The sequence below is a fragment of the Anguilla rostrata genome, chromosome 1, assembly GCF_018555375.3.
Source record: "Anguilla rostrata isolate EN2019 chromosome 1, ASM1855537v3, whole genome shotgun sequence".
Taxonomy (NCBI): Eukaryota; Metazoa; Chordata; class Actinopteri; order Anguilliformes; family Anguillidae; genus Anguilla; species Anguilla rostrata.
In genome coordinates, this window is record NC_057933.1 from 83,808,863 (window position 1) to 83,834,048 (window position 25,186).

General features: G+C 48.2%; 1 protein-coding gene across 1 annotated transcript; it reads right to left on the reverse strand.

The window, feature by feature from the left end:
- Window positions 1–318: 318 nt before the first annotated feature.
- On the reverse strand, window positions 319–19,145 carry pabpc4 (poly(A) binding protein, cytoplasmic 4 (inducible form)). Its single transcript, XM_064323840.1, has 16 exons — window positions 18,354–19,145; window positions 13,091–13,284; window positions 12,743–12,858; window positions 10,749–10,888; window positions 10,048–10,142; window positions 9,603–9,650; window positions 9,213–9,272; window positions 8,877–8,972; window positions 8,177–8,446; window positions 5,397–5,487; window positions 4,966–5,088; window positions 3,679–3,809; window positions 3,125–3,215; window positions 2,169–2,299; window positions 775–912; window positions 319–355 (listed from the first exon to the last, which is right to left on the reverse strand). The coding sequence occupies exons 1-15, from the start codon at window positions 18,547–18,549 to the stop codon at window positions 811–813; spliced, it is 1,884 nt and encodes a 627-aa protein (XP_064179910.1). The 5' UTR covers window positions 18,550–19,145; the 3' UTR covers window positions 319–355; window positions 775–810.
- Between the last annotated feature and the right edge of the window lie 6,041 nt (window positions 19,146–25,186).

The following is a 25,186-nucleotide window of genomic DNA, read 5'->3' on the forward strand; positions in this document are numbered from 1 at the left end:
GTGTGTGTGGTGCTGTGGTGTGTGTGTGCTGTGTGTAGTGTGTTGTGTGTGTGTGTTGTGCAGGTGCCTGTGAGCGTGTGTGGTGCTTGGTGGTGTGTGTGTGTTGTGTGTGCAGGTGGCGTGTGAGCGTGTGTGTGTGCAGTGCTGTAGTTGTGTGTGGTGTGTGGTGTGTGTGTGTGTGTGTGTGTGTGTGGTGTGTGTGTGTGTGCAGTGTGTGAGGTGTGTGTGTGTGTGTGTGGTGTGTGTGTGTGTGTGTGTGTGTGTGTGTGTGTGTTGTGTGTGTGTTGCATGGTTGCGAGAGGGCTCTGAGGCGTGCTGGGTGCGATTCTCTCCAGACTCTTCAGCTCCTGCAACCCTAAACACACACAAAAATAAAAAATATTCAAATCCCTAAAACAATATCATTTGTATTTGAAAGAGAATGCACGACAAACAGCTCATACATAAGCACAGCCTACAAAAAAAACTCTAATTATAATTAGTAAATGCAGATGTAAGCTGTGGTTATAAGCTGTGGGTGTAAAATCAGATATAAGCTGTGGTTATAAACTGTGGTTATAAGCTGTGGGTGTAAAAGCAGATATAAGCTGTGGTTATAAACTGTGGTTATAAGCTGTGGGTGTAAAAGCAGATATAAGCTGTGGTTATAAACTGTGGTTATAAGCTGTGGGTGTAAAAGCAGATATAAGCTGTGGTTATAAACTGTGGTTATAAGCAGAGTGGATGTAAAAGCAGATATAAGCTGTGGTTATAAGCTGTGGGTGTAAAAGTTACTTGTTTTCTTTGAGGTCGTCAGGGTCTCTGCTCAGGTCAAGACGTGGCGGCGGCCGTCGCTGTGGCGATGACCCCTACTTTCTGAGTGGCGTCTTTCTTGGCCTGGTGGGCCTGTAGCACGGCAACGGCCTCCTCAACCTGGAAACCACACACACAGACTGGGGTTAAAGGTCAGGGCGGGGGTGAAAGGGGTGAGTACGGGGTGGGGTTAAAGGTCAGGGCAGGAGGGAACAGTCAGGACAGCAGAGGAGAGGGTTAAAGGTCAGGGCAGGAGGGAACAGTCAGGACAGCAGAGGAGAGGGTTAAAGGTCAGGGCAGGAGGGAACAGTCAGGACAGCAGAGGAGAGGGTTAAAGGTCAGGGCAGGAGGGAACAGTCAGCACAGCAGAGGAGAGGGTTAAAGGTCAGGGCAGGAGGGAACAGTCAGGACAGCAGAGGAGAGGATTAAAGGTCAGGGCACGGGGGGGTTAAAGATCAGGGGAGGGGCAGAGGTTGAAGGCTGAGGCAGAGGTTAAAGGTCAGGGGAGTGTCAAAGGTGAAAGGTTAAAAGTCAGGAGATAGGGCAGGCAGTGAAAGGTCAGGGTAGAGGGGAACAGTCAGGACAGGAGATGAGAGGGTTAAAGGTCAGGGCAGGGTTGAAGGGGGTGAAGGGCCTAGCTTTCAGTTCTCAACCTCAGCGCCAGATGTAATGTCGCCCCCTGCTGATATCTATGTTTTTGCTCAAAAATCAAGTTTCCCCATTGGGCTCCATTCATTTTTGACAGCAGAAATAAAATACTTCCAGTTAAATATTAATGTGCATTATACAGAAAGAAAAATCACTTATTGTTTTTTACGAGGTAAAATATTTTTTTCCTACCACACAAAGATATTAAATTTTTAAATGATTATTTATTTTAGCCAATGTCTGCGCTATCCTCGTTGTACACGTGATTTAGGGGACACAACTGAGCATGTCTGTTGAGTAAAACAATTATACTTTCTGGTTCTGATGTACTCCCCATAGATTTCTATTGTCGCTGTCTCTACATATTATATACTCTATGTCAATAACAGCAGTCAGCCTGACTGATTGGCGGTGAAGAGGCGAATACACCAGTGCAGGTCCCACAGTTAGTGGCGGTGCAGCCCATTAGCTGGAGCACGTTAGCAGCAGTGCAGCACATTAGCCGCAGCACGTTAGCGGTGGTGCAGCACGTTAGCTGGAGCACGTCAGCAGCGGCGCAGAACGTTAGCCGCAGCATGTTAGTGGCAGTGCAGCACATTAGCAGCGGCACTGCATGTTAGCTGCAGCACATTAGCAGTGGCGCAGCACGTTAGCTGGAGCACGTTAGCGGCGGTGCAGTCCGTTAGCCGCAGCATGTTAGCAGCGGCGCAGCACGTTAGCGCACAGACCTTGGAGCGCAGAGACTCATGGGACTCCAGCATGTGCAGCAGCTCTGAGTTGTCGATCTCCAGCAGCATGCCGGTGATCTTCCCTGCAAGGCTGGGGTGCATGGCCTGAATCAGGGGGAACAGACGCTCCCCTGAGAGAGAGAGAGAGAGAGAGAGGAGGAGGGAGGGGGGGAGAGACAGAGAGGGGGGGAGGGAGAGGGGGAGGGAGGGGGAGAGAGGGAGAGGGGGGGTGAGGGAGAGAGGGAGAGGGAGGGGGGGTGAGAGGGAGAGAGAGAGGGAGGGAGGGGGAGAGAGAGGGGTGGAGGAAGAGTGAAGGAGGGAGAGAGGAGAATGACAGAAAGTGAAAAAAAATTGTCATCCTTGTTTTGGTTGCCCTGTAAGATCATGCAAATAAAACACTGAAATCTGCAGGAATTACACTGGTGTCTCTAAAGGGTTAAAGCTGTTCAAATAAAGCATTTGCCACCCAGGTCTGCTCTTTTTGTCCAAGCATGTGACCTGTAATTGTAGTTTGTTACTGAGCTCTCCATTCAGTGCAGCCCAGGCTTCAGTCATAGCCGTGTACTTGGCAGAGATGGCCTGTCCTCCCCAGAGACTGCAGCAGGGTCTGTATTTATTTTTAACAGTTCTCCATGTATGGAGTCATGGCCTATTGGATATGGCTGCATTTATGATCAGTACTACAGGCAGCCAATCATCTCCTTTTATTTAAAATTTTATGCTTTGGTTTTCACAACCAGAACCAAGCGGGGACACTGCTTTTGTGTTAAAGTGTGTGTTTCGTGGCAGGCAAATAACTGCACATTAACGTAAGCCACAACGTTCCACTCAGCTCCCTTGTGCCATTCTACAGATCTCTCATTGGCTGATTCCATCCATCAATAAATGATAGGTTCCACCCGTCTATCTGTGATTGGCTGTTCAACATGTCTGTCACCGACTGTTCCTCCACTCACCGAGCATCTGTTTCTGCTCCTGGGGCGGGGCTGCCGCCAGCATGGAGGCAGTCAGGGGCTCCTGCCCCTGCACATGGACAGCAGGCTGGGCCTGAGAGACAGAGCGTCAGTATTAACACTGAGAGAGTCAATATAACACTGACACTGAGAGAGTCAATATAACACTGACTCTGAGAGAGTCAATATAACACTGACACTTAGAGAGTCAATATAACACTGACTCTGAGAGTCAATATAACACTGACACTGAGACAATCAATATAACACTGGCACTTAGAGAGTCAATATAACACTGACTCTGAGAGAGTCAATATAACACTGAGAGAGTCAATATAACACTGACACTGAGAGATTCAATATAACACTGACACTGAGAGAGTCAATATAACACTGACACTGAGTTAATATTAACACTGATACTGAGAGTCAACACTGACACTAACACTGAGAGTCCATATTAACACTGACACTGTGTCAAAATTAACTCTGACACTGAAGCCTGCCACAGGCTGCCAGCGCTGGGTGTATTTGTGGGTTTGCGGGGGCCGGTTTACCTGCTGCAGTGCGATTGGCTGCACCACCTGAGGCTGGGTGTTGCGCACGGTGGTGGCGTATTTGTAGGGGGGCATAGCTCGGGGGGTGGGGACCCCCATGGAGGGGCGTGGCCCCAGAGACTGACCGCCACCTGCAAACAGAAAGAGCAGTCTGTACCCCCACATTCAGCACTTAACCCAAAACACAAGTCAAACCTATACCTACAACGTTCACTCTCACTGAGTACTTAACCCAAAACACAAGTCAAAGCTATACCTACAACATTCACTCTCACTGAGTACTTAACCCAAAACACAAGTCAAAGCTATACCTACAACATTCACTCTCACTGAGTACTTAACCCAAAACACAAGTCAAAACTATATCTGCAATGTTCACTCACACTGAGTACTTAACCAAAAACACAAGTCAAAACTAACTCTAACCCTAACCCAATGCTACAACATTCACTCACACTGAGTACTTAACCCAAAACACAAGTCAAAGCTATACCTACAACATTCACTCACACTAAGTACTTAACCCAAAACACAAGTCAAAACTAACCCTAACCCAACGCTACAACATTCACTCGCACTAAATACTTAACCCAAAACACAAGTGATTCCAATAATTAGAACATCCACTTGCATTTAAGGCTTAAATGAAAAGTAATGTAATGGTCTCTGTATTATACACATAGTACATGACATTCAATTCCAAAGTCAGGAGAGATCACATTTAGGTATCATCCATTTACACAACCGGATATTTACAGAAGAAAGTAATGGTAGATGGTCCTGCACCCATCTTTCCAACATACCCACTATATCCCACCTTCTTACCCACTCTCTGTACCCCACTTTCTTACCCACTCTCTGTATCCCACTCTTACCCACTCTGTACCCCACTTTCTTACCCTCTCTCTGTGCCCCACCTCCTTACCCCCTCTCTGTGCCCCAATTTCCTACCCACTCTGTGTACCCCACTTTCTTATCCTCTCTCTGTGCCCCACCTCCTTACCCAGGTTGTGTACCCCACTGTTTTACCCACTTTGTGTACTCCACTTCCTTACCCACTCTGTGTACTTCACTTCCTTACCCACTCCGTGTACCCCACTCCCTTACCCACTCCGTGTACCCCACTTCCTTACTCTCTCTCTGTATCCCACTCTTACCCACTCTGTGTACCCCACTTCCTTACCCACTCTGTGTACCCCACTTCCTTACCCACTCTGTGTACCCCACTTCCTTACCCACTCTGTGTACCCCACTTCCTTACCCACTCTGTGTACCCCACTTTCTTACCCACTCTCTGCGCCCCCGAGGTCAAGCCCCGGGGCCCTTGTGTGTTGGCATTGGGGGCGAGGTGTCTCAGGTTGGCACGAGGACCAGGCTGGCGCAGGGAGTTGGGCATCCCCTGGAACCCACCTGGAGAGGGAGTGGTGCATGATGGGAAAGAGCTCACAGGCCAGTGCTCTTGAACAGAACAGAAGCCCAAGTTTTCCCCATCACCAAGACTTACTGGTGAGTTCAGTCATCACTAAAACTAACTCACGAAAGCCAGTTTGTGAAGAAAACTCATTGGGTTTTCTTGTAAATTAAGGACAAATGTTGATTGAATACAAGACATCAGCTGGGATATTTCCAAAGACTTTATAAAGACATTGGACCATCCAGGTTGAAAATGTCTGAGTATTTTTGGGGACCATGGGAACCCCATCAAAAAGACTCCTCACCTTGTGCCCGACCCCCTTGCTGCTGCCAGCGAGGGTTTGGCCGCATCTGGGCCAGCTGGTTCGGTGCGTAGTACGTCGTTCTGTTCTGGGCCTGCCAAAGAGAAACACCAGTTAGCATCCTGAGGAGAAACTCAGGCAAAGAGCCTCGTTAGCATTGCTAACAGTGGCTCAGCCAAAGAGATCTGTTAGCATCATTAAACTGTGACTCAGATTGAGAGCCCTGTTAGCATCGCTAACTCAGGCTGAGACAGACACACATTAGCATCACTAACAGTGACTCAGGCTGAGACAGACATACATTAGCATTGCTAACAGTGATTCAGGCTGAGACAGACACACATTAGCATCGCTAGCAGTGACTCAGGCTGAGACAGACATTAGCATCGCTAGCAGTGACTCAGGCTGAGACAGACATCAGCATCGCTAGCAGTGACTCAGGCTGAGACACACATTAGCATCGCTAACAGCGCCTCAGGCTGAGACAGACATTAGCATCGCTAACAGTGACTCAGGCTGAGACAGACATTAGCATCGCTAGCAGTGACTCAGGCTGAGACAGACACACATTAGCATCGCTAATAGTGACTCAGGCTGAGACAGACATTAGCATCGCTAACAGCGACTCAGGCTGAGACAGACATTAGCATCGCTAACAGTGACTCAGGCTGAGACAAACATTAGTATTGCTAGCAGTGACTCAGGCTGAGACAGACATTAGCATCGCTAACAGTGACTCAGGCTGAGACAGACATTAGCATCGCTAGCAGTGACTCAGGCTGAGACAGACATTAGCATCGCTAGCAGTGACTCAGGCTGAGACAGACATTAGCATCGCTAACAACGACTCAGGCTGAGACAGACATTAGCATCGCTAACAGTGACTCAGGCAGAGACAGACATTAGCATCGCTAGCAGTGACTCAGGCTGAGACAGACACACATTAGCATCGCTAATAGTGACTCAGGCTGAGACAGACATTAGCATCGCTAATAGTGACGCAGGCTGAGACAGACATTAGCATCGCTAGCAGTGACTCAGGCTGAGACAGACAGACATTAGCATCGCTAGCAGTGACTCAGGCTGAGACAGACAGACATTAGCATCGCTAGCAGTGACTCAGGCTGAGACAGACAGACATTAGCATCGCTAGCAGTGACTCCGGCTGAGACAGACACACATTAGCTTTGCTAGCAGTGACTCAGGCTGAGACAGACATTAGCATCGCTAGCAGTGACTCCGGCTGAGACAGACACACATTAGCTTTGCTAGCAGTGACTCAGGCTGAGACAGACATTAGCATCGCTAACAGTGACTCAGGCTGAGACAGACATTAGCATCGCTAGCAGTGACTCAGGCTGAGACAGACATTAGCATCGCTAACAGCGACTCAGGCTGAGACAGACATTAGCATCGCTAGCAGTGACTCAGGTTGAGACAGACATTAGCATCGCTAGCAGTGACGCAGGCTGAGACAGACATTAGCATCGCTAGCAGTGACTCAGGCTGAGACAGACAGACATTAGCATTGCTAGCAGTGACTCAGGCTGAGACAGACATTAGCATCGCTAGCAGTGACTCAGGCTGAGACAGACATTAGCATCGCTAGCAGTGACTCAGGCTGAGACAGACATTAGCATCGCTAGCAGTGACTCAGGCTGAGACAGACATTAGCATCGCTAGCAGTGACTCAGGCTGAGACAGACATTAGCATCGCTAGCAGTGACTCAGGCTGAGACAGACATTAGCATCGCTAACAGTGACTCAGGCTGAGACAGACATTAGCATCGCTAGCAGTGACTCAGGCTGAGACAGACATTAGCATCGCTAGCAGTGACTCAGGCTGAGACAGACATTAGCATCGCTAACAACGACTCAGGCTGAGACAGACATTAGCATCGCTAACAGTGACTCAGGCAGAGACAGACATTAGCATCGCTAGCAGTGACTCAGGCTGAGACAGACACACATTAGCATCGCTAATAGTGACTCAGGCTGAGACAGACATTAGCATCGCTAATAGTGACGCAGGCTGAGACAGACATTAGCATCGCTAGCAGTGACTCAGGCTGAGACAGACAGACATTAGCATCGCTAGCAGTGACTCAGGCTGAGACAGACAGACATTAGCATCGCTAGCAGTGACTCAGGCTGAGACAGACAGACATTAGCATCGCTAGCAGTGACTCCGGCTGAGACAGACACACATTAGCTTTGCTAGCAGTGACTCAGGCTGAGACAGACATTAGCATCGCTAACAGTGACTCAGACTGAGACAGACATTAGCATCGCTAGCAGTGACTCAGGCTGAGACAGACATTAGCATCGCTAACAGCGACTCAGGCTGAGACAGACATTAGCATCGCTAGCAGTGACTCAGGTTGAGACAGACATTAGCATCGCTAGCAGTGACGCAGGCTGAGACAGACATTAGCATCGCTAGCAGTGACTCAGGCTGAGACAGACAGACATTAGCATTGCTAGCAGTGACTCAGGCTGAGACAGACATTAGCATCGCTAGCAGTGACTCAGGCTGAGACAGACATTAGCATCGCTAACAGTGACTCAGGCTGAGACAGACACACATTAGCATCGCTAACAGTGACTCAGGCTGAGACAGACATTAGCATCGCTAGCAGTGACTCAGGCTGAGACAGACATTAGCATCGCTAACAGTGACTCAGGCTGAGACAGACATTAGCATCGCTAGCAGTGGAGCTGGAACCGTGTGAGTGCTGGCGGCGGTGAGTTGGCGCACGCTCGGCTCCTGTCCTGCGGCTCACCTGTGGCACGGCGGGCATGAAGTAGCCGCCGGGCGGCTGGAACTGGTTGATGATGGCGTTGGCGGGCACTGCGCGCATGCCAGCGATGCGCTGCATGTACTGGTTGGTCAGGTGGGCCTTGCGCTCCTCCTTGCGCTGCGCCAGCGCCACGTACAGCGGCTTGGAGCCCACGATGCGCCCGTTCATCTCCGTCACCGCCTTGGTGGCCTCCTCCGGCGACGAGAAGCACACAAAGCCAAAGCCCTTCGAACGGCCCTCCTCCAGCATCACCTGTCACCACGGAAACCGCACAGCGCCACACCCATTACGGTCAGTGCATTTATCCTGCAGCGGGTACGGGCACTGCTGCTGAGAGGAGACACTGCCTCGGATTTCTAAAGGTGACCTGATTAACTCGCGAGTTTATGAGTCTGCGAGCTGAAGAGTTTTAAAATTAGAGAGAGTTGGTGATTTGGTGAGTGACTGAGTTGGAAGGTTGGTGGGTTGATGAGTTAGTGAGTTGGAGAGTTGTTCATTTGGTGAGTTAGTCAGTTGGAGGGATGGTGAGTTAGTGAATGGAGATTTGGTGATTTGCTCAGTTAGTGAGTTGGTGAGCTAGTGAGTAGGAGAGTTTGTGATTTGGTGAGTTAGTGAGTTGGAGATTTGTCAATTTGGTAAGTTAGTGAGTTGGAGGGTTGGTGATTTGGTGAGATGGTCTTACTTTGGCACTGGTTATGGAGCCAAAAGGAGAGAATTCCTTGCGCAGTTTTTCATCATCGATGGTGTCATCCAAGTTCTTTATGTAGAGATTCACACCCTGGGTCCAGGATATAAAAGCATAAGAAAACAACATGGTCCTCTCACATGCGCACTCACACTCACACACGAACAAACACACGTGCACACACACACACACACATATCTCAAGCCCCCCTACACTATAATACACGGAAGCATCGTCATGTCATACATGACCAGTGCTTAAACTGCATGCAGTGTCAGTTTACGTGGACCAATGAGGAGCAGTGGTATGAAAATGTGGGCGGGGCTTGCTGACCTGGTATCTGCTGATTCGCTCCTGCTTGAGCTGCTCAAACTTCCTCTTGATGCCTCCCGCCTCGCCGCCCATTTATTCGCTCTACGCTGATGGGGGCGGCTTCCCCTGACACACACACCACCTTCCCGTTCATCACCTGCCCCCCCCCGTACTCTGTCTGTCATCTCCTCCGCCTCCAAAACACACCACACCACCTGGGTCACTCTGTATTATCTCCTCTGCACACACCACACACACACACACACACACACACACACACACCTGGGTCATCGAGGGCCTACTGTCACTGTTCATCTCCTCCACCGCCTGCACACACACACACACACACACACACACACCTGGGTCAGCTCTGTACTGTTCATCTCCTCCACCGCCTGCACACACACACACACACACACACACCTGGGTCAGCTCTGTACCGTTCATCTTCTCCACCGCCTGTACACACACACACACACACACCATTACAGATGCAAGCATGGATTGGCCAACAATTGAGTAAATTCTCATAACAGACACACACACCTGGCTCAGCTCACACACCTGGATCAGCTCACACACCTGGCTCTGCTCACACACCTGGATTAGCTCACACACCTGGCTCAGGCCTTTAAATGTTTGGAGTGTGCTTAGTGATAATTGAGGTGTCACCAGCCGCGAAATGGGTGGAGCTAGCTGTGTGTCATCCCTGTGTGACCCGCTGATTTGGACCAATCACCACTCTGGATCAGCCTGTTTGGTTTCTATGTTAGCGATTGACAGCATATGATTTTTAAAGCCTCGTTGACCAATCACAGGTGCCACATCCTTTCCTCATGCATTCTGGGTGCCACACCTTGTTGGCGTCTTCGTGCTTCTCATAGCTGACGAAACCGAAGCCGCGCGACTTCCCCGTGGGGTCCGTCATCACTTTCACGCTGAGAGTTTTACCTGTGGGGGGGGGGGGTCAGAGAGGGGAGAGAGTCCAGTTTTTCCCACAGGTAATGGCGCTGCAGTACATTACATTCAACACTCAAAACACACACACACACACTGAAACACACGTTTCACTGTGCCTATGTGAGAGTAAAGCTCAGATCAGCCAATGATCTCTGTAACATGCTGTGCTGCTTGTATGTGTGTCACACTGAATTTTGATTTGATACAGTGTGTATGTCTGGCCAGTCGTGTTTTAACTGCACTGCATGGTCACTTTCCTGGCCGGGTCTCCCTCAGAAAAGAGATTTTCAGACTTGCTGCTTAAATAAAGGTTAAACAATTAAATTAAATAAAGTGAGTTTAAAATGTAATCATTAGGCAAATGCGCCTAAGCCAAAGTGACTAAGAACTGATTCAAAGGGACAGAAGTGTATCTAAAAAGGAGAGAGGTGCTTATTTAACAGGACAGAGGTGTTTTTGGAAGAGAGAGAGGTGATTTTGAAAGAGAGGGAGGTGTTTCTGAAAGAGAGAGAGGTGTTTCTGAAAGAGAGAGAGAGGTGTTTTTGAAAGAGAGAGCAGTGTTTTTGAAAGAGAGGGAGGTGTTTTTGGAGCCCTTACCGTACTTGTCAAAGAGTTCCTTGAGCCTGTCATCGTCCATGTCCTCGCCGAAGTTCTTGATGTAGACGTTGGTGAACTCCTTTGCTTTGGCTCCCAGTTCAGCCTCCCGCTCCTTCCGAGATTTGAAACGCCCCACAAACCTGTGTTTCAGGAACCAGAGGACCCCATGTGACTCATCTCAAAGGTTCCAGTGCAGGAACAGTGGGGGGACTGTGCACCTGTCTCCCCCTTGTCCTTAAATTTAAACCTGGGGGCGGGTCTTATTCAGGATGTAGATGCTAGTGAGTGACAGCGAGGGAAACATCACACAGTGACTCCATACTCTACCTCCTTCTATGGCATCTAAGCACAGGAAAAAAACAAAAACATTTGATTCAGTTGGAAGAACAGACTTCTGGGAGGAGGAGGAGGACGAGGAGGAATAAAGAAACCTTTGGCCGTATGGATGAAACGCACAGATAATTGTAAACAGAAAAGTGCCTGTCTACAAACACCAAAAAACGAAACCAAACAAAAACACCACATCAGGAACCAGAAGATAGTGACAACAGCACGGAAACACACACCATACCCAGCGTATTACTGCACATGCTCAGTCACAAAAACGAGCAACTAGCGCACTGCGTCACTGCTGGTCAGTACTATGACCTCACTCCCTGGCCTGACTGCTGGTCAGTACTATGACCTCACTCCCTGGCCTGACTGCTGGTCAGTACTATAACCTCACTCCCTGGCCTGACTGCTGGTCAGTACTATAACCCCACTCCCTGGCCTGACTGCTGGTCAGTACTATGACCTCACTCCCTGGCCTGACTGCTGGTCAGTACTATGACCTCACTCCCTGGCCTGACTGCTGGTCAGTACTATGACCTCACTCCCTGGCCTGACTGCTGGTCAGTACTATGACCTCACTCCCTGGCCTGACTGCTGGTCAGTACTATGACCTCACTCCCTGGCCTGACTGCTGGTCAGTACTATGACCTCACTCCCTGGCATGACTGCTGGTCAGTACTATGACCTCACTCCCTGGCCTGACTGCTGGTCAGTACTATGACCTCACTCCCTGGCCTGACTGCTGGTCAGTACTATGACCCCACTCCCTGGCCTGACTGCTGGTCAGTACTATGACCTCACTCCCTGGCCTGACTGCTAGTCAGTACTATGACCTCACTCCCTGGCCTGACTGTTGGTCAGTACTGTAACCTCTCTTCCTGGCCTGACTCCCGATCACCACCAACACCATCATCATTCTTCAACATCATCATTTAGGATCAAACCCAATCTTTCTTAGAGAAATGAACAGATGGATTACCCCCAGTACAATGAACATACTCTGCCCTGTCTTAGTGCTTAGCGCACGTTAGCTATATCACAGACTTAGGCCTGCCTTAGCAGTTAGCTAACATGTTAGCTGCAGTAGGGCAGACTCAGGCCTGTCTTAGCGCTTCGTGAGCACGTTAGCTGCAGTAACACAGACTCAGGCCTGTCTTAGCGCCTAGCGCACGTTAGCTGCAGTGGCGCAGACTCAGGCCTGTCGTAGCGCTTAGCGCACGTTAGCTGCAGTAGGGCAGACTCAGGCTTGCCTTAGCGCATAGCGCATGTTAGCTGCAGTAGCGCAGACTCAGGCCTGTCTTAGCGCTTAGCACACGTTAGCCGCAGTAACACAGACTCAGGCCTGTCTTAGCGCTTAGCACATGTTAGCTGCAGTAACACAGACTCAGGCCTGCCTTAGTGCTTAGCAGGCACGTTAGCTGCAGTAACACAGAGCCTGGCCTGTCTTAGCGCTTAGCACACGTTAGCTGCAGTAGCGCAGACTCAGGCCTGTCTTCGTGCTTAGCGAGTATGTTAGCCGCAGTAGCACAGACTCAGGCCTCCCTTAGTGCTTAGCGAGCACGTTAGCCACAGTAGCGCAGACTCAGGCCTCCCTTAGTGCTTAGCGAGCACGTTAGCCGCAGTAGCGCAGACTCGGGGCTTCTCTGTGCCAGGACACTCACACCTTGCGGTCGTTCAGCAGCATGCCGTTCATCTTCTCGATGGCGCGGTCCGCTGCATCCTGTGTCTCGAAGTGCACAAAGGCGTACCCCTTCGACCCGTTTTCGTCACACACCACCTGTCCCGGGGCGAGAGAGAGGGATTAGGCCAGAGCATCCCAACAGATCGGTCTGAAGGTGAGATTGTTAAGAATGTCTTGTATTGGGACACAGGAAGTTACAAAAACCTGCAAAAAGCCTTTGACCCCCTCTGCTAAATCACAGTCACCATACACCTATTGCCTCTGCACCCTAAATCCATACACGTGTGTGTACACAGACACACACACACACACACACTCAAAGCCCTACCTTGCAGGACAGGATGTTCCCGAAGGCAGAGAAGGTGTCGTAGAGGGCCTTGTTGTCGATGGACTTGTCCAGGTTTTTGATGAAGACGTTCCCCACCCCGGATTTCCTGAGCGAGGGGTCCCTCTGGGACCACATGATCCGGATGGGCTTGCCCTTCACCACGTCGAAATTCATGGTGTCCAGAGCTCGTTCAGCTGGCAGGCAGAGTTCGCGATTGGAACATGAGGGGGGTCTTCCATAAGCAAGGGATTACTCACAGATTCTAATCAGCATTCAGCCGGCATTGATACAGAATCTCAGATTAGAACTTCTACGTTGACCTTTCGCTAATAATAGACAAGGTTTGGATGTGGGAACCCTGATAATAGATCAGCAGCCATTCCATTCTGAGGCTCTTATGAATACAGACCCTTATGTTTTACTGTGGAGAGCGAAACATTTTGATTTCTTCAACAAAAAAAGTGAAAGTGAAAATTTCTTCCACCCTGTTATGACCACTCATGAAACCTCACTGTCCAATCAGGAGGCAGAATCCATGAGTGGAGAGGGGACAGCCAGGTGTGCGGGGCCTACCTGACCCACACCCCCAGATCAGAGCACCACCCACACACAGAGAAAATTACACACAGAAATACAAGGCGACAGCTGATTGGACAACTTTGGCAGATGGCTCCACCCATGTTCCTGAAAGTCTTGCACCCCTCAGAACTCTCTCTGGACTGATACTGCTGCACATACCACATTAGCAGTATGGCTGTAATTCAACAAAAGTGCATACCTGAATGTTTAGGCAAAGACCAGCGAAAATGCCAAGTCCCGGGTCTCACAACTAACTGCAGTCAAAACAGACATTCAATAAACCTGCAGTGCTATTTCATTGTAGGAGCGATAGATCCACTGACTAAGGAAAATCATCCAAGCCCTGATTTATAAGCATTATTTATGTATTTATTTATTGAATCAAGAATTTACTTACCATATTTATTTGCACCTATCAACCCTCTGGGTTGGAACTATAATTACCTACTGTAAATGGACTGAGTTTAAAATATCATCCAGACCCAGAATTTAAACACTGATTTAATTCTATTGATCTAACTTTTGTACTGACTGATATGGCTAGTTATCTGAAAAAAGCAAAAATTGAATCACGCATCTCACACACACACACACTCACACACACACACATTCACACAGTCACACTCACAAACACACTCACAAATACACACACACTCACACACACACACACACACACAAAGGGAACAGTAAACAGAACAGAGAGTGTGGCCGTTTGCTGACATCAGCGTGTTCGCGCTTGGCGATTGTGCTTCACAAACGGGCGCACAATGGGTGCCCCATCACCCCACACGGTCCCTTCCAGAATGTTCTGAGGGGGACCTGCAGGTGGTGACCGGGCCTGAGTCGTGTGAGGACCTGGGGGAGTTTGGAACGGGCGCTAGGGAGGACAGAACAGGAGAGAAAGCACACTGGCGCTGACTGTCCTCACGATCTCTCTGTCAGAGAGCGCACAGGAACGACCTCTCTGTCAGAGAGGCGGTCTGCCTCACCACTCTGACTGTTTCACAAACCAGACCTCTCTCCAGGCCACCGAACACACACCACACAAATAAAAACACAAAGCAGGTCCTGTGAAATCCGGGGATGCAACTCGATCAGGGAGATTTCTGGGGCCTCCCTGCTCATCCAAAAACAGTGACCGGCAGTAAAACTGCAGGCAGAGTTTTTTATGGACAGGCAGTCCCTGGCCAGCCCTGACAGGGTTCTATATTTAGCAGAGAGGGGTCCTGAAAGGTATGTGCTGGCATGGGTGGTGGTTTGAAATTTCTGCACTGCCTGTGTGGGGGGTGGATGCATTCGGACAGGAACCAAGCAGATGAGCACCGGCAGCTGTTTACAAATGCGCAGCTGGGATGCGCAGCTGAGTGGCATGCAGTAAACATACACGCACACACACACTCACGCACACATATACTCACACACACAAACACACACACAGACACACACATGCACACACACACACCCACACACACACACTCACACATACTCACACCACAGTGCAGAGGCTGTGTTCCCAGGATCTGTCACATTTGTAATAGGATAGCTCACAGGAGCCAATCACAGGCTGTTCTCAAGGCCACATGGTCGAGGGCAGGCCAGAGTTAGAGCAGCTGCCAGGTAATGTTTTACTCCGTAAGGCACGCTGTTTACAAAGCCGGGGAGGAGACACACACACACACACACACACACACTCACACACACACACGCACACGCACACCACACCACACACCACACGCACACGCACCGCACGACCCACGCCACACACACACACAGCACACACACACACACACACACACACACACACTCGCACACACACACGCACACGCACACCACTACACACACACACACGCACGCACGCACACACACACAGCATGTCAGTACTGCAGAGCCTCTCATACACATGCTCACCATCAGTCACAAGTCAGTGAGGAGCATCATGGGAAATTAGATACATTGTGGGAAATTAAGTGACTGAACTCTGAAACTGAGAGGAAATGGCTTTTGATCCTGCCCTTCAATAACAATATGACACATCAATAACATAAAATCCTGTCCCAAAAGATACCACAGTTGGGATGAATTCAATTTTAATTCAGTGAACTCTCATAAGAAATTGAAATTAAATCAATTAAAGGAAGAGGACAATCCTTATACCAACTTTACTGAGCTATTTTCAGTTGATTAAATTAAATTCATTAATTGACACCAACTCTCCTAGAGTTCCAGATGTATTGAACGTTACAAAATTTGTACGCTGAAAAATTTGTCATCCTGAACAGGGAAATACGCTTAATGTGAATACTCAGGGAGTCGGAAGGAACATTAGGACACTCTGAACACTTTGGAAATTCTTGGAAAAGTAGGATACATTCTGGAAAGTTCTGGGAACCACGTGCGTAAGAGACTCTCCACACAATGAGGCTCAAACTGAGGTGACATCACAGTCACCTGATCCAGCCAGCCCGGTCGCTATGGCAGCGCTCTACTGCTGTGATGTCACATAACTACACACTGCTGCAATATCACCATCACCCTGCGAGGACCCCCAACAGTTGTCTGGGATTTTTACCCGACACCCCTAGCCCGGCAGAAGGCGAGACCGCACGCTGCACGCTTGGAGAAACAGCCACGCTGGTGCTTTGACACCTGTTGTTGCTCTTTACCACAGAGACAACAGAGCCTTTGTGCCCTCTGTGCGTATGCAGTTCAGTTATTCACTGCACAGTGGAGATATGGAGATTTTGCAGCTATGGCTCAACCACTATGTCTACACACCCTTGATCCGAATTTCAATTAAAAGTAACATAACTGTAAGAACATTTAAGTGGGGAAGAACATGCCATTCAGCCCATCTAGAACACAAGAACATAAGAATACATATTGAGGAGAACAGGCCATTCAGCCCATCTAGAACACAAGAACATAAGAATCCATAATGAGGAGAACAGGCCGTTCAACACCCCCTTGTTTCATAAATATATTTTGTTCTTCATTTTGCCTCTTTCATTAATAAAAAAAACTCCCCCTATACAAGTCTTTTTTGGCTAAACATTTGTTAAAGATTTTCTACTTAACTTTTACATTTCCCACATGGAACCCCATTAGTTGCCCTTCTCCGTACTTTGTCAATGGATTCTATATAGGAAGAGGTAAGTGCATCCAGGATGGTGATTATGCATGAGTCAGCCATTACAATAACAGGATGTCACCACCATCGCGTCAGTGGGTCAAACCACCGGGGAAGAATCAGCACGAGGAGGACCAGGGCAAGGAACAGGGAGAACCGAGCCGTGCTTTGATCAGTGTTCGTGTTTGCAAGGAGGACACCTCTCCTGTTTTACTCTGATGAACAGGGAGAGAGAGTTGCAGGAGAGAGAGGGAAAGAGTAAAGTGTTGTGGGAGATGAAGAGAGTGAGGAGGGATGAAAGACAGATGAAAGAAAGAAGAATAGAGAGACAGAGAGACAGACAGAGGGACTGAAATAAGCTGAGAGTCTGTCCCCTTGGTACCCCTTAAAATAGAAGTGGAAAATGGGTCAGTTTGGGTTATGGGTTAGTAATGTGGAGCAGAACCCGTCCCGCTCCCATGGTGCTGATATTCGGGAGGATCCAAATGAGGGGAGTCCTACCTATGAGAGGGAGAAGACAGAGGGGCTGCAAACGCACCCGACTGAGGATTCAGGCATCCACACGCACTGCCCAACTGAGTGGACAGTGTGGAGGACTGCCGGACATACTGCGTCAAAACGTCTGTTTCAAATACAAAAGCTACGTGACTGTGGAAGCGAGATTAATTTTTTGTTAGCTTCTGTGACTTCTGTAAGATGTTGCTTTGGGAACAGGTCCACTGCCTTGTCCTGTGTGTCTGTGTGTGTGTGCGCGCGTGTATGTGTGTGTGTGAGAGAGAGTGTGTGTGCATGCAGGTGTGTTTAAGACTGTGTGTGTGCGACTGTGTGGAAGAGTGAATGAGTGTGTGTGTGTGTATGAGTGTGTCTGAGAGAGAGAGAGAGAGAGAGAGAGAGAGAGAGAGAGGTTGTCATGCTAGTGAGTATCATATCAGGCGGATAGAGACATGGCCACACAAGTCATGTGTTACTACACTTCAAGGGTGAGAGTGTGGAACCTCGCTAAGGCTGGAACTCTCAGCCAATCACAGCGAAAAATCCAGGAGCAATGCACTGAACAGGAAGAACACGGCTAGATTCCCCAAAAAACTGTCCCCTTCTCAAAACGCAGGACTCGTTCCCCACACTGACCCTGATCTAAGCCACCGTCGAGCCCGATATATTCTGCCTGCTACGGAATGAGGTCATTCTCATTCGGAGGGGTGTAGCTGTTGCAGCAGAGGTGCACTATCAAAAAGTGAAGAGCCTTTTCGTTTCAAAATCAATTCCATCAGCTGGCTTGCTGATTCATCAACGTGACCCAGGTGACGATAGACATTAGAAACAGTCCTGTACGGAAAAAACCGTTACCTACAGCTTGCGAGGCACATGGTCTTTTGGAGAGGAAAAAAAGCCGGTGTGCTGGATTCTCTCTGGCTAAACACTGCAAAGCACTGCAACGAACGACACGTTTGGGGGAAACGCTGTTCACGGACACGGCAATGGTATTTAAATAATCCCGTTGATACCGTCCCAGACGTGCGCACACACATAACGGGAATTCGTTTTTATGAGACTTACCGTCGGCGGGTTGCTGAAAGTTAACATAGGCGTAACCCAAGGATCGTCGGGTGATCATGTCGCGACAGACCCGAATGGACAGAACGGGACCGGCCGGGCTGAATTTCTCGTACAGCATTGCCTCGGTTATATCGGGGTGCAGGTCGCCAACGTAGAGGGAAGCCATCGGATAACTGCCCGCTGTCGCTGTGTTCATTTCTCGGGCGTGAAACGTATGGGCGAAACGCGTCGTGAACGACGAGCTGCGAAATGTCCAGTAGCGCAATCACCTAGCTTCCGAATTTATGGGGTATTTAGATAACGTAACGTATGCCGCTCTGTTATTACAGAGATTATTCGTCTCTGCCCACACGGTCCGGTATTCTGCAAAACTTTTACAGGACCTGTCAACTTAAAATGGCAGGACAACTGACAGCCAGTGTAACAGCGTGGAAGTGATGTGGAATCCCAATTGTTTCCAAGAACTCCTGGTTTTTCCAAGTTTTCTTCTTTTTTTTAATATTTGTTTTTATATTTTGTCTTAAAAAACTTCAGGCTAGATAAGCCCGAGGCCTTCCGTTTTCTTAAAAAAGAAAAGAAAAATTTAAATAAAAAAAAATCAGTATTTACGATTTTTATATATATTTTTTTAATTTGTAGTTTTCTCGTGTTGATGTTCCGCTACTTAATTATTTTTTATAAAGATTTTTGTATATTTTGTGTTTTTTTATTTATTTTTTCTTTTTTTGAGTTGTGAAAGGACGGTGAGTGAGGCACTCACTGCTGTTTTGCGGTAAGGGAAAGAGACTGCATGGGGAACGCATGGGGACTTTATACACAGACCAGAGAGGAAACAGTAACTAGGGTCAAACTCGGGATAAAAAAAGCATGGAGCACGCGGCAGAAAAGGGAAGAGCGAGCACTGTACTGTCACAACTACCCTGCCGAAGCCGCTATAGCGACATCTGGGTGCGCTTTAAAACACGCGTCCCGGGAAAGTAACCCGTGCGACGGGAAATAGCGCGAGACTAATTATGATAGGTGTAGTCAGCCATAATCGTGCGCAGCCATATTTTATACTATGTGTGTGTGTGTGTGTTAAGGCATCATAGACACTACGTTAAAACAGGTAATTACTGTTGGTTGTTTCATTTATATCGGCTTATTTCTGTTGTTATTTTATATAGCAATTTATGTAGCCTACTTTCTGAGTTAATTCAACCAATGTCTTAATTTGTCTTTTTTTTAAAAAAAGGTCTTACATTTAAAATGTCATTTTCCAGTTTATAAATGGCCAAAATAAGAACATGGGGTAAAAACCTATTTGTAGGACATTAAAAAGAGGATGACTGGGAATAAATGAAGCCTGACTGTGAGAGAAACGGAGACGTCACAGAATTCAAACGAGATCCGTTACCAAAGAGCGGGAAACACAGAAACACTCAACAAGCACGTTCACTCCCAAGACAAGAATGAAATAACAAAGTTAAGGGAGAAAAACGTGATTTAAAATAAATACCAAGAACATAAAGGAAACAGGGAAAAGGGCAGCCATGACATGTTTTAAACGTGTTTATTCCCCCTGTCACGGCCTGGGTTTCACTGTAAACATCAAACCCAGTCTGGTTCATCTGAACAGCCCAATTCACAAAGCATTTCTCACTACACACTTTCCTGCTGGTCCAAAACCCCCCTGCAAACCCCATGGATGTCCCGTCCACCACATGGGGGGGGGGGGCTCTCCCCACAGCCTGTCCCAGCCCCGTTCTCCACGCACAGAAGACAGGGGTGTCCTGGAAACGCCCTGCGTCTCTCCTGAGGAATAAAGACACTCAACGCACGGATATGAAGAAGATGAACGGCCAAAATAATGGCCAAAAGCAACAAGGGAGGAGCACTGGCATAATATGCCGATATTGAAAAACAATTAAAACCTTTTTTATTTTATCATTCATAACAAATAAATCTACACTCTCACTAATTGTCCTACAGTTTTTTTCTGATGTGACACCTACACATTCATGAGTTCATAAACTTTAAACTTTGTACAGCACCTTTAAAATCTCACCTGAAGCAATCACACAAGAGGTCCACGATCTCCAGGAACAGGGCTGGGAAGCTGAACACCGCGCAGCTGAACACAGCGTGCACAACACTACGCAGCTGAACACCGCATGCTGAACACCACGTGCTGAATACTGCGCAGCTGAACCCTGCATGCTGAGCACCGCACAGCTGAACACTGCGCAGCTGAACACCGTGTGCACACCACGCAGCAGAACACAGCGTGCTGAACACCCTGCAGCTGAACACAGTGTGCAGAACACTGCGCAGCTGAACACAGCGTGCACAACACTGCGCAGCTGAACACCGTGCAGCTGAACACAGCGTGCACAACACTGCGCAGCTGAACACCGTGCAGCTGAACACAGCGTGCACAACACTGCGCAGCTGAACACCGTGCAGCTGAACACAGCGTGCACAACACTGCGCAGCTGAACACCGTGCAGCTGAACACAGCGTGCACAACACTGCGCAGCTGAACACCGTGCAGCTGAACACAGCGTGCACAACACTGCGCAGCTGAAAACTGCGTGCACAACACTGCGCAGCTGAACACCGTGCAGCTGAGCGCTTTGCTCCGGGTGTGAGCCTTTCCCTCCCGCGCGGATGCGCCGCTGTGTCGCCATGGGCAACAAAGCAGTCGGCAGGGCCTTACCGAGGTCAGTGCAGGCGTACGGCGTTTCACCCGCATGGACCCGCCGTTGACCCGCCAGCCCGTGCGCCCATCAGTACCCTAACCCCCCCCCGCCCCCGCTCCCGCAGTGGATCCATCGGCAGCAAGCCGTCAGCTTGGATAATATCCGTCACGCGCAGGAGGCAGACGTGGAGACACATCCTTCCTGGGCGGAGCTTCCCACATCCCCACGCAGGGGGCGGGTCTCCATTCCATCGTGAGCGCACAGATCCCCCCACACCCCCCGTCCCGTCCCCGGTGTTGGATCCTTCCACACTGCCATTGGAGTCTTCTGCAGATGCAGACAGGTCCTGGGTTATGGGGCCGTACCACTCCTCCTCATCACAAGGGGGGGGGGGGGGGGGGGGGGGGGGCACACTCCTCAGACTCAGAGACCTTGCCAGCGTCTCCTGTACCAGTGAAACAAAGATGTGAAAAATGACGCCGTTTCCGTGCCACGTCTCCAGGACACTCAGAGTTGGATATCTGGGTCGGCGATGAACCAAGACTTAGAGGGAAACAACTCTGAAAAAAAAACATCAACTCAAATGCAGACAGGGCATGCGGACCTATCTATTTAGAGTCCCTGTTTCAAAATTTCTTAAGTACTACTTTAATATTTTTAACTGCATTTCAAAGGCTGAAGCCGTTGTTTACAAACACAGTGGAGCGTTGCATTATGGGACTGCTGGCTCACTGTTCCAAAGTCTCCCATTCTGAAGGGTAATTGATTGTAATTGTCTGATTGTAATTATCGGTGTGAAGCTCGGACTGCACCCAAGGACTGCTCTCGAAAAACAAACAAACATTTTCCCGAGCCCAGCGCTTCCTGTTTGTAAACGGCGCATGCGGCGGTTTCACCCTCCTCATCCCGGACAGACCACAATTCCGCCTTTTAATCTCCATCTTTCAGCGCGTTAAGTTATACTAACTGTTTTATGTTCAACTGCAAACAGGGGAGAGACAGTCATCCCAATGTTTTATTCTTCTTTCAAATGCCTGCTTTTGTATCCAGAGTGACTTACAAAAGTGGAGAACATCGGTGTTACTCTTAGGAATACATAGGTGTGATATCTCCAAGAAGGCACAGTAGGCCAATTTATAATCAAATCACGAATTAGTACTGTAACAAAAACAAATAGCTACCACTATAGAAATACTCTCTCTTTACACAGATATATCTTAATCATTATCCCTAAAGGAAATCCAGAAAGAGAATTATCAGCAAACCCTACAACGAAATACCAGGACACGCCGAATACAGACAGGAACACTGCACTGCACACTGCAACAACCAGAAGATAACTACGGAACATTAGCTAATTCAGGCAAATCATTCAATATTCCAACTGGCAACGTTTTGCGACACTCGGGGGACACTAACGGGCTAGCTAGTCAACAAATAAGCTAATGTACTAGACGACATCGCTTATCCTTTAACACCGATAATCCTAATAACTGAACTACACCGCCGTGTAATTTCCTTCTTAAGCAATTTTTTCGTTACCGCACAAATAACCAAACTGACGTAATTCATTTACATAGTCTATAGCTAGCATAGTGTTAGCAACCTGACCAGCGGGAACATAATTTACCTAAAACTAAAATGAAGCGATGTAAAGCAAACTCGTCCACGGGTGTTCTGTGTGTCCAGCAATGGCTTGCATCAGATTAATCCAAAATAGAAAAAAATTACGAAGACTCTAGACAATTTATTTATACTTTTAGCTATTGGTAAACATACCACCTATGTACGAATGATTGAACGTTAACATTGCCGCCTTGAAACGGACAAATGTTACTGACGCACCATTAACAACTTCCGGTTTAAGCCCCCCCAACCAAATAAATAAATAAATAAGAGTAGGGTACCTATAATTCATAATGATAATGGTAATAACACAATTTATGTGTGAAGTGTTTTTCCCACGCTCAAAGCGCTGTACGATACATTCAAATGAACAATGCAGAACACAGCAAACACAACATAAATAAAATAACACGAGCAAAGCAATACATGTAATATCTACAGGGAACCAGGAGAGAGAAACCATAGCCACTCTTTATTAAATCAAACAATGTTCTCGGCCGTCCTTTGCAGTCAGGTTTTTAGCTGAGTTTTAAAAGAGCTAACGGCGTTAGAATGCACTCGTCATCCCCGAGCCTGGCTGCAGCGGCGCACAGAGTCCGGTCCCGGGTGGAGGTTAGGAACATAGGAACGCACCAGATTTTTTTTTGTAACTGATGCTCCTCAGCGGTCAGTAAGTCTATCACACCGTGTACAGCAAGCTTGCTGAATTTACTGTAAATGGACACATTCACAAATACTGTATGTATGCTTAAGTGTGTGGAGCTGATATTCTTTTGTTGTCACTGCATTGCTCTAATGACTGCACTGCATGTAAATTGTATTTAATTTAATTAACTTAATCAAGCTCCTATAAGGCTCTTCTCGTTTATATTTCAGCATGTAGCTGATGTTCCTGCCCAAAGTGACTTGCACAGTTTACATTCTTTCTACAGAAAATCAGTATCTCTGGGTATTTTTACTGAAGCACTTCAGGTTGTGTGCTTTTCTTAAGGGTGCAACAGCACTGTTCCCTGCCAGGAATCAAACTAAGATTGGAAGTATAAAATCATATTCCCTGACCATAAAATTACACTGCCACCCTTCAGTACAGTCATCATGAAAAAGTAGCCTGCTGATTATTGCAGTTAAGAAAACTTGTGTTTCAAACGATCAGTTTTAGAACTTTTCGTATATCTATTGCCCTCTGGTGGTCGCATTGTGAAGCGTACTGGCTTGCATAGTTCGGTCTACATTAAATCATCATTTAGGTCTCCAGATACGGTCAGAGGTGCAGAGAAAAGGATGTGCCAGCTGTAGGCAGGGTCTTTAGACGGCGATGTTAGTTTCCAGAGGCTAGTGTATTAAGTGAGGCTGAATACACCCTAGACTGCCCACCAGTCCATCACAGGGTGCACACACCACTCACTCACACACTCACACCTAAGTGTAATTTACCGTTTAATAGTCTAATAGTATTATAGTGTAATTAAGTGTAATAGTCTAACCTGCATGTATTTGGACTGTGGGAGGAAACCCAGGTGGACACAGGGAGAACATGCAATCTCCGCACCACCAAGCCCTGGATGCGATTCAAACCCATGACCTTTTGCTGTGAAGTGACAGTACTATCTACCATGAGCATGTATTCATATATAAGGGAGAACATGCAAGCTCCACACAGACATGCCCCAGCTGGGATTCCAGTTTCCAGTGCTGTATTACAGCACAGAACATCCATTGGCGCTATATTGTCTTTGACCCCGCCCCCTTAATGAATATTCATTAGATGCATCAAATTGGGTTGGTTGAGCTTCAGGGAGGCAGAAGTGTCAGTGTGAAGGCACGGAGCAGGTGAGATGAGGGGCAGGTGTATAAGCACCTGTACCTGAGACACATCACATTACAGGCATTCAGAAGACGCTCTTAACCAACTCACACAGCATTTTTTACATTATACAGCTGGATCTGCACTGAGGCAGTGCAGGTGAAGTACCTTGCTCAAGGGTACAACCTGGGAATCTGGGATTATGAGTCACAAATCTGGTTCCCAAAACATTACACTACACTGCCACCCAACAGGAACAGGCACAGGTGATGCCAGGCAGGTGTGCTGAGGAGCAGGTGTGTATCCACCTGTACCTGAGAAACAGGTCATTTTCTTGGGCTGCGGAAACCAGTCCAGAACTTTTTTGAACTGCTTTTAAAGCAGGACGGGTCCAGAACTCGCCCACAACACCCACAGAACTGCTTTTAAAGAACAGGTTGCGGGTAAAACTGATTCCACTGCACATCACCTCGAACCCGATTGAAGCACCTTATCCATGAAACAAAGCTTGTGGGGCTTTCAGGGGCAATGCTGTTATGAGAAAAGTAGCCTTTGAGTTAAACTTACTGCAGGTTCTTTTTCGGTGGAAGTTGTTGAGCACAGAGCACAGGAACGACCGAAATTGCAGCTCTAGGCAGGAAAAGGGTCTCTAATTATTCTATAATTAAGCACATACTCGGGGGTAAAATCCAAGCCTTCAGATTAGCATGGTGGCTAGGCTA

Excerpts from the sequence above, each read along its gene's own strand:
- pabpc4 (XM_064323840.1), bottom strand. The coding sequence starts at position 18,549 with ATGAACACAGCGACAGCGGGCAGTTATCCGATGGCTTCCCTCTACGTT. Across the intron at positions 10,889-12,742 it reads CTGCTGAACGACCGCAAGGT|GTTTGTGGGGCGTTTCAAAT; the intron begins GTGAGTGTCCTG and ends CCTGAAACACAG. Across the intron at positions 9,273-9,602 it reads TGACCCAGGTGTGTGTGTGT|GCGGGAGGCATCAAGAGGAA; the intron begins GTGTGTGTGTGT and ends ATGGGCGGCGAG.